The sequence below is a fragment of the Crinia signifera genome, chromosome 6 (genome assembly GCF_055691185.1).
Source record: "Crinia signifera chromosome 6, ASM5569118v1, whole genome shotgun sequence".
Lineage (NCBI taxonomy): Eukaryota > Metazoa > Chordata > Amphibia > Anura > Myobatrachidae > Crinia > Crinia signifera.
Genome location: NC_139222.1, coordinates 187,149,848 through 187,160,077, shown reverse-complemented (window position 1 = coordinate 187,160,077; position 10,230 = coordinate 187,149,848). Strand labels below are relative to the sequence as shown.

Sequence of the window (10,230 nt, the reverse complement as noted above, 5' to 3'; positions counted from 1 at the left end):
CAGATTGGATGAGGTCCTACTTCAATGCATTATTAGTAGGCATCACTGTTTTCAGGGCACACATGCTGCCCTATGGGACAAATGACACAACAAAGTAGCTTTCGAAGTCAGATATAAATATGAAATACCTGAAGTCTTCATGCTATACTTATCTAAATAAAGTTCACCATGCTATCTTTTACAGCAGGCTCACAAGTGATTCTCTCTCAGAGTCAAAAGAGAGTGCATATCTGCTCTGTGGTGACTGGTAACTTCATGAGGGCTTGTAATGGCAGGGACCTGGGGGGTACTGCAGTTACTTTTGTCCTAGGCCCCGACAGACAGAGGACCTGGGCCACTTCTGCAGATAAGTGTACCTTTGTATAAATGTCCTCAAAAAATGGCCACGACCATGGAGAAGACAAAACAATGGGCAATCTGGACTATTAAATACAATGGAACACAGTAAAATATCTCATTTAACAGCTGTCAAAGATAATTGTATCTCTGTAGAATCACAGTAGACCAACTATCACACTTGTTTCTTTTCTTTATTTTACCCATTCCATTTTTCAGTCACCCCTACTTAACAACCATTGATCAACTTTACAAGACGGAGGAAGTGACATAATCAGAACGACAACATACAGCTGTTTACCCATAGCCCTTAAAAGAGTTGCTGCTTTGATTCTTTGGATAGTCATTTTTTTTTCCCATCACTAAATTTTTATTGACACAGGTTTGTATATGGGGTACAGAAATGAAACAGGGAAAACATTAGGGGGGGGGGGGGGACTGCAATCGGGGGTGAGGACAATATAAGACAGTAACATTTTACATATTGAGTTTTATACATGACCATATCAGACACATTAGAACGCTACGCAGAGCGAACCGTACATAGGCATATGAATACAGATTCAATTATAAAGTTAGTCTAGGGTAGGAGAGCATCAATTAGACAGGGGTGTGGGGTGAGGGAGGGTCTGGGTCAGAATCTGGGGGCTCATTCAGACTAAAGGTGGTTGTTTGTCCCGACGTGAGGGGAAGAGTCTAGTACCCTCCCTTACGGTTGTATATGTGTGCCAGGGAGCCCATTTAGAGTGTGGCGAGGAGGGGTTGGGGGAGTGGGGTTGCAAACCGGTTTCCATGAGGAAATGGTGGTTTATTTTTAGTATAACCTGGAGAAAGGGGGGGGGGAGGGCTGCTTCCAATGTTGAGCTAGGTTTGCCCTTGCCGCTATGAGGATGTGTCCAAGGACATATGTTTTCCCAATCGGGAGATCTTGTGGGTATACATGGAACAGGGCTAGTAGTGGGTCAGGGGAAAGGGTTAGTTGAATCACTTCAGAGATGAGTTCAAAGACTTCTCCCCAATATGCTCTAAGCTTGTGACAGGCCCAGAAGATATGGTAAATGGTACCTATATTTCCGCATTGACGCCAGCACATATTGGAGCACGTTGGCCAGAAGGTGTGGAGGCGATCTGGGGTTAGGTAGAGGCGATTTATCAATTTGATATGCATCTCCGAGTGATTGAGGCAGCGGGACATTGTGTAAGAGGATAAGAATATCTTACGCCATTGAGGTCCGGAGAGCTGAATGCCCAAATCGGATTCCCATTTTTTATGGGCTGGAGTTTTAGTAAACTCTGCGGGGGTTATGAGTGTGTCGTACCAGAAGGAGATGTCTCCTTTAGAGAGTGTCTGGGAAGGTCGGGAAAGGAACGTCTGGTGGCGGGGGTCTATAGTGGGGCGTTTGGAAAAATGGGAGTTCCACCAGTGTGCCACTTGGAGATAGTGGAGGTACTCGTGGGGGGGGGAGAGAGTATGTGTCTTGGAGGTAGGGAAAAGGTCGGATTGAGTTAGCGTCAACTATGTCTCCTAAGGATGTGATCCCACTGAGTTTCCAAAGGGTGAGGTTAAGGTTGGGTATTAGTCTCGCCACGGTTGTGATGGGGAGGGTGGTGATAAGGGAGGTAGAGGCGCGTAGAACTGACAGTAATTGGTCCCATGCAAATAAGGTAGCGGACGTTGTTGGTAGAAGGGAAGGTAGTGGGGGCCTGATGTGTTTTGGGATCTTAAGGAGGTCGCTAAGGGGGATATTGGGGGAGTGACATTGTTCAATGTCTACCCAGGCCCTATGGGTAGGGCTTTCAGAATAATGTTTGGTTGGGGCAAGTAGGCAGGCTACTTGATATTAAGACAGGTCTGGGAGGTCGAGACCCCCATATGCTCTTGGGATTGTCATTTTGGAGCGGGCCATAGTGGGGGGTTTAGATGATCATATGTATTTTGACAGGATAGAGGTGGCCTGTTGTAGGGATTTTTTAGGGAAGACATAGGGGATGGGTAGGTACATTAGTTTGGGTAGGAGCGACATTTTAAATGCCGCCATCCTACCCATCCATGAGATTTCGTAGGCCGACCAAGATCTGGATAGTGATGTAAGGGAAGTTAGGAGGGGAGAGAGGTTAACATCAAATACAGACGTCATGTTAGGGGGGATGTGGATACCTAAGTATTTTATAGAGGTAGCTTGCCAATTGTAGGTGTACGTGGCTTTCAGTAGGGGAAGATGGTCTGTAAGATTAATCGGTAATGCATCAGTCTTGGATGTATTAAGCTTATAGTAAGATGCGGCGCTGTATGCAGTTAGTGTCTCGTGGACGTGTGGGAGCGTATGGATGGGGTCTGTCACGAAAAGTAACACGTCGTCCGCAAAAAGGCTTAGTTTATGCTTGTTGGGGCCCACCTGGAGACCTGGAATGTTAGGGTGTTTGCGGATGGCCGTAGCTAATGGCTCAATGGAGAGAACAAATATTAGGGGTGAAAGTGGGCAGCCCTGCCTTGTGCCATTGGTGATATTAAAGGGGGAGGAAAGGAAGCCATTGCTGAACACTCGGGCCGAGGGGGAGCTATATAATGACATGATTGATGATAGTATACGGTCCCTGAAGCCGAAGCGAGATAGGACTTATACTGCCAGTTAAGGCGGTCAAATGCCTTTTCGGCATCGAGTGAGACGAGAAGGAGATCTTGTTTAGCAGACAGGGAGTCTATTAAGTTAAAGACTCTCCGCGTATTGTCCGGGGCCTGGCGTCCCGGGACAAACCCCGTCTGATCCGGGTGTATCAGCAAGGGTAAGTAGAGGTTGATTCGGGATGCCATTAGTTTGGCGAAGATCTTGATATCACTATTCAGCAGGGCTATAGGGCGATAGTTTTGGCACAAGGCCGGGTTCTTGCCGGATTTCGGAATGGTAATAATTCTGGCCTCCAACAGTTCAGGGGGGGTGCGTCCCAGCGAGGAGAGTTCGTTGAATTTGGATAGTCATTTTGATGGATTTCATCAGTGGCGGCTCCTGCCTTTAGACTTAAGGGGGGGGGCTGCAATTTCCTGGGTACTACTCGTTGCAAACAGTCATTAATTATTTGCAGGTTATTAGTTTGATTTGCTCTGTACCAGTATTTGTAAATAAATGATGTACTTATCTGCATCCAAACACAGGTTGAGAGCAAAATACACACTTTTAATAACTTTAATATTAATAAAAGTACACAAAATGATACTCTCAATAAAGATCTATACACAAATATTACTAAAATAAAATAAACTTCCATGCACCTCTCTGGTGCAATGCTGTGGTGTTCCTTCAGCTGCATCACACCGAGTGACTCACTGAAGTCTGGTCATGCTCACTGCAGAGGATTGCTTCTGGGCTGCACAGACAGCAGCCCATAGACGCACTGTAGCTCTGACAATTTGCACAGAATGGCTTCCTGTTGGGAGCTATTGCTGTCATCGCTCCATGTACTGGCAGCCCAAGAGGGGGAGGAGTTTCCAGCTCTGTGTATGATGAGCAATAGCAGCTTCCAATAAGAATCTACTACATGCTGAACTCCACCCCACAGGGTTGGGCTGTTGCTGTGTCTGCCCTGCTGCTTCATGGAGCCTGGTGAGAGGAGGTTACCAGCATGTCAGAGACACAGCCAGCCAACACTAGAGCTCTGGAGATAGGGGGGGGGGGGGTGCCTGCGAGGGGAAGCACCGGAGCTCTGATGCTGTCTGTCTGTGTCTCTGGTGATTTTAACTGGAGTCCTGCAGCCCCATAGCAGGAGCCGCCACTGGTTTCATCTTATCCTGGCAGCAAGATCTGTACAGGCACCTTTAGAAAGGTCATAGATGGTTGATAAAATAGGTCTGTTTTTAGCGGTGTTGTAATAATTAGCCTTGATGAATTGTATTCACCATTGTGAGGTTTAGTCCATGTTTCAGGAGAGAGTTATAAGACTAAGATTGGTTCTCCGGCCGCATTAACATTCGCCACAGTCTGCTCTCATGACTCACCAGCCGCCTGCTCGTAGGTACGCTCTCAGACATATAATTCCTTGTCAGTAGAAGATTAAAGCTCTGCTACTGCTGGAGAATTGCATTTCATAACAAATTAGGGCAACTCAAGCTCACCTGCTGTGACAAGAGCACAGACAGCCAGTTAGACGTACTACAGAGCACCGTCCTTTTAGGAGGAGGAAATAATTACACTGACAGAGGACAGTGCAGAGGAAATAAATGCTATATACACAATTGTACAAAGCAATAGCAGCACAGGTCATACAGTATATTATTATAATAATGAAGTGTGTATTTGAAATTACTGGTTCAAAGGGCATTTCAGACATTGATGGTAAACCGCTCCACTGCTACTTACCAGCCAGACCTTAATTATTTTGTTTGTGATTGTACAGAACCAGTCCCCTGGATTAAATATCCCTCCACAGGTGGTAATAGGATGATTTTCAAATCAACGGATAGGAGCCATTACTATCATTTTAACCCCGCGTGACATGTAAAATATAAAGAAGTATTAGAAAGTTCCCCCACAAAACTGTTGCTTCTTTGTGATGTAAGACATGTTCCCAAAGCCATGGGGATTACACTGCTAGACAATTTACAATCTCTCCTGTTTTATAGGACGTAAGATTCCGAAATCTAGGCATCAAGGAGGAGGCACAAATATAGAGGGGGTACATTGTGGATATGAGAAAGTATCTGCACTGATTAGTATCTTTCCTATTGGCCCTGGTGGTCATCCCATTTGGGAACCTATGACCAGTGGTGGAACTTGAGGGTGGTTAGCCCAGGTGCAAAAATATAAATTAGGCCTCCCTCCATCCCAATCCAAGTTCATAATATGTAACATGGCAGTGGGTGACAGGAAGAGGCAGAGTGTGACATGGAAAAACAGTGGGTGACAGGGCAGCAGTGCACTGCACCTGCTGGTCCAATGGTAGTGCCGCCTCTGCCTATGACATAGGTAAACTGTAGTCTCAGTCCATGTGTAGGCAGCCAATAACAATTCCAGGGTACAAATCCCTTCACAGGCTGATTATATAACATCTGCAAGAGGCAAATTACATAAAAGGTGTCACTCAGGAAATACATTTTAGGAAACTCATAGATAAGGCTATGTTTATTTTTACCACCAAATAATTATTGACAAAACACAATGAACATACAAGAGAAACAAATAAGTCTGTACAAATACATACATATCTTATAATGCTGTGGTGTTCCAAATCAAAAAAGCTAGTGCAAATGGGTCAATGATAATTCAATGCAAAGCAACTAAGTACAAAATAACAGTTTATACGATTGAATTTTATAATGATTGTTGTGGTATTATGCTATTTTGGGGAGGGCAAATTTTAGGAGGCACTAGTCCTGTGGCTCCACATCCAGCCCGATGTCTCTTCCTTGTGCTACTGTCTCTCCTTTCCTTCTCTTCCAGCTTAGATTCACCGCACTGTTTTCATTGGTGGAGAGTGTGGCAAGAGCATTATTGGATTTTACAACGAACCAATCGAAAAAAATTTACTACTGGAAAACTCTCCAATGTTTGCCAAGTCAAATTGAGACGTACAGTATTTAAGTCATTGGCCAGATGTATAAAAGCTTAAGGTGCCCATACACCTATGCGAGGTAACGCATGCCTGCCTTGCATGTGATACCCCGCAAACTGCACACCTGGGGGCCCCGGGCGGCAGGATTGCATACGATACATCGTATGTGTTCCTTTTGCATACAATGAATTCTGATTGGGCTGAGAAATCGGGTAAAAAGCGTGAAGATTGCAAGGGCTGCACTAAGGATTTGTCAGATTCCACAGCCCTTGCAATCTCGGATCGGAATCAGAGGTTAGGCACATAAAAATTGATACTTTTTACCCGATTTCTCAGCCCAATGCATCGGAATAGGGTGAAAAGTGCCCAAATTGTATGGGCACAAAATGATTAAATAAAACTCATTGAAAAATCGGCCCCAGTGTTTTATTGGTAAATCATCCAGAAGATCTGTATGGAAAATCATTTCTGTCTAGTCTAAGGGGTCCACATGGGCAGGATGACAGCAACATCCTAGATGGGCTAAATCCCTTGTGCTAAAGCATCATTTTCATATGAACTATCGGTGCTAGGTGCCATGCAATGTAAATATATATGTAATAATGTGTTTTAACATGCTATATGTATATATATTGTGCAACTGCATGTTTAAATGTACGGACTATGCATTTATACTAGTAATGTATTTCAAAGGATTTTTGTTTTAGAATGCTTTAGCATTTGAAAGCAGATTTCTCTTGAAACATTCTTACATAGAAAGAGTTAAGCCCCATACACTTTAGATCAGGGGTAGCCAAACCTGTCCTCAAGATCTACAAACAGTTCATGTTTCTCAGGCAACCTGTGGATCTATAGTAGGAATGAATGCAGCATGTTTAAAAATATGACCGTTAGTATTGAGTACACCTGTGCACCAGCTAGGTAACCGGGAAAAGTGGACCGTTGGTAGATCGAGAGGATCTGCACTAGAGGATATTTTGAAAGATATCACTCAGAAAGGGCCTTCTGAGCGATATCTTTTCAAATATCCTGTAGTGTGTACACTCAATATTGTTAATAACCCCTCGCATCTACTATCAAGCTTAAGACTCGCATGATCAGCAGGTCTCAGTAAAGTCACTGAATGATATTGTTCACTGATATCGTTCAGTGTGTATACTGGATTTGACCACCTGCGGCTGATATCATTAACGATATCGGCCATGTCCAGAATCATTTAGTGTGTATCGGGCTTTAGTGTTCAAAGACTAGGGGCACAGTGGCGGAAGTCTCGGAGGCAATGGAGTCATTTGCCGCCGGGCGCCACATTTGAAGGGGACACTCAGCAGCCTAACATCCATTGCCTCCGATAAACGCCACCCCCTGCGCGCCAGCCAGAATACTCTAATCAGAGCAGCAGTGCTGCAGTGATAGCAGGCACGCTGCTCCACGATCTCTGTGAGAGGAAGAGGAGGCGGAACTTCCTGTCACACACAGCCCCTGCCTCCTCCTGACAGACCTGTCCTGCAGCCCGTCCAGCTCTTCTTCACCTCCCACACACAATCTAAGTTCTGACTCCTGCTACAGTATGGACGGATGCTACTTTTATAGGTGAGATGCCAGTTGTAGTGTTATTATTACTACAGTTGTAGTATTACTACAGTTGTAGTGTTTATTAAACTATTTATGTGTAGTGTGTTTGTGTGTATCTGTATAGGTCTATGTTTATATCAGGGGTTCCCAATCTTTTTTGAATCACGGCACCCTAGAGTATCAGAATTTTTCCATGGCACCCCTAGGCCCCCAAAAAATATATTTATATGTGGTTCTTAGGTACATTTATATGTTAAAGGGCATGATTTGCTTCAGATTATACACACATTTTATGACTGGCAGCCACTAGCACTGGTTTTGTCCATAAATAATTGATCATAAATAATTTGAATTGGTCCTGGACCACCAACCCGTGGCACCCTTGCAAGTGTCCTGAGGCACCCCAGGGAGCCACGGCACACAGTTTGGGAACCACTGGTTTATATGCATGTGTTGCTTTGTGTGCATATGTGGCTGTGTGTTTACAGAGGTGTGTGTATATGCATATGTAGTTGTGTGAATACATGTGTGTGTGGTTGTGTGTATACATATGTGTATGTTGCTGTGTGTATTCATGTGGGTGTATGTGTATACATGTGTGTGTGGCTATGTGTATACATGTGTGTGTGGCTCTGTGTGTACATATGTGTGTGTGTGTGTGTGTGTGTGTGTGTGTGTGTGTGTGTGGTTGTGTGTATACATTATGTATACACACAACCACACACACACTGCAACATACACACATATGTATAATACATATGTGTGTATGTTGCAGTGTGTGTGTGGCTGTGTGTATACATATGTGTATGTTGCTGTGTGTATACATGTGGATGTATGTGCATATGTATCTGTGTGTGTATAAATGTGTTTGTGTTTGTATGTGGCAGTGTATAATTGTGGGTGTATGTGCATATGTACTGTAGCTACTGTATGTGTATACATGTGATGTATGTGGCAGTGTGGCTTCATGTGCGTATGTGGCTGTGTATAAATGTGTGTGGCTGTGTGTGTGTGTGTATATATGTGTGTATGTGCCTATGGGGGTGTGTCTACATATATATATATTTTTTTTTGGGGGGGGGGGGGGGGGGGCAACATCACATTTTTCGCCTCCGGGCCTCTGTTATAAACTTACACCACTGTAGGGGCAATATGTGATATCCTGCAATGTCCAGGTTGTTTTGAAATGTTCTTCTAGTCTTTCCTATGTTTAAAGCTGCAATCATTTGCAAGTCAAAACTACGTTGGTTTTGCCTTGTTAAAATTCCGAGCAGCCTGCACATTGCAGCCTCACCTTCCCTCTGTCATCTGTACATGCAGTTCAATCTTGACTATATCAGCAATAAAAACATGTTCAGGGCTATGTCAGAATGAACAATATCGTCAGTTTGAGTGCACTCAGTGGCATAACTACTGTAAGGCAGCCCCAGCAGCCGCTTGGGGGAGCAAGCAGCAGTGGGATCTGTGTGGGCGCCGGCACCCGCTCGACGCACTGACATGCTGCTGCCTGCCGCTGCATGGGTGACACAAACTTTTTGGCAAGGGGGAGCAAAATTTATAGTTACGCCACTGAGTGCACTAGATAATTTTCCCAGACGTTAAAGGTATATCTATAACGATATCGCTCAAGGAGCATATCGTATAGTGTGTACCCAGCTTACAACTGTGTTAAATATATATGAACTGAGGAATGCAATTCAAATGTGAGTCATATTTACATTTTGAGAGATAGTTAATTTAACTGGTGTACAAGTCCTACAGGTATATGGGGAGAGGAGTACAGCATACTGTTTTGTGTCTTCTGACTATATTGTATAAATCTGATGTGACTCTGCTAGAGTGTATTCTTTATTCTTCAAGCATCTGGAAGGATTGTACTTCTGTGATATCTGTATACTTTGGCCCAAGCACCATCTGTAGGGGAATTGTCTTTTTCAGTTCCTCTATGAACCACAGTGGCCTAATATGAAGTGTGGATAATGTGTTTTATTGAGGATGCACTGATAATGGAGAGTGAAAAGGTATTAATGATGCATGGAAAATGAGGGTTTAATGGAGGAATGTTCAATTTAAAATGTAAACAAAGTTAAACTTTATCTGTGCAATCCTTAATGAAATAGCTTTGCAAGCCTAGGAGTTTACACATAAATAAACCATAAAAAAATTGTATTGCAAAATTAGAGGTTTAGTATATACATATAAGTGGTGCCACGGTCTCTCAATGCCCAACGGGAAAGTGAAAAAACTTTGCAGGTGCCATCTGCAAAATAGTTCAACACATATGTATAGAAAGGCGACAAAGGTGGCCACTGGCTCTCAGGTAACCTTTAGTGGTCCAGCCAATCAGAACAAAGCTCTGCTTGAATCTTCAGCTCGAGTGATAGTAACATAACAGTGTTACATAATGGAGCAGGTGAAGCCACAACACTCTTTTAGGAGGGTTAATCCAGTCTTTGCGACGTGAGGGTTGTTGGTTTGAGATGTCAAAGCAGACAGCTTTTCCTTTCTGTGGACTGAAATGGAATAGTCATTCCTGATTAAACAAATATTCATAACATATTATAATAAAGTGATATATAAAAGGATCAGTTCAATTAGTTCTATAGCAATATATTACAAAATTAGAGCCTTGGAGAAAATTGCCAACCAACACCGTAGTCTTAAGTTAAAGAGACAGGTGGATGTTGTATTTTCAATCTGGTAAAATACCAGGTAGTTTTCTTAAAGCTCTGTACACATGGGGCGACAGGAGCTCCGTGCTGAAGTGTGCTGAGTAAT

The 10,230-nt window shown here is 43.6% G+C and overlaps 1 protein-coding gene across 1 annotated transcript in view; it reads right to left on the bottom strand.

Moving 5' to 3' along the window:
* Positions 1-5,432: 5,432 nt before the first annotated feature.
* LOC146008760 (bMERB domain-containing protein 1-like) overlaps positions 5,433-10,230 on the bottom strand; it is a 28,505-nt gene continuing 23,707 nt past the window's right edge. Inside the window, exon 6 of the mRNA XM_083148418.1 lies at positions 5,433-9,965. Coding sequence (XP_083004544.1) covers positions 9,850-9,965 — 116 coding nt within the window. The 3' untranslated portion in view covers positions 5,433-9,849. The remainder of the gene's footprint in view (positions 9,966-10,230) is intronic.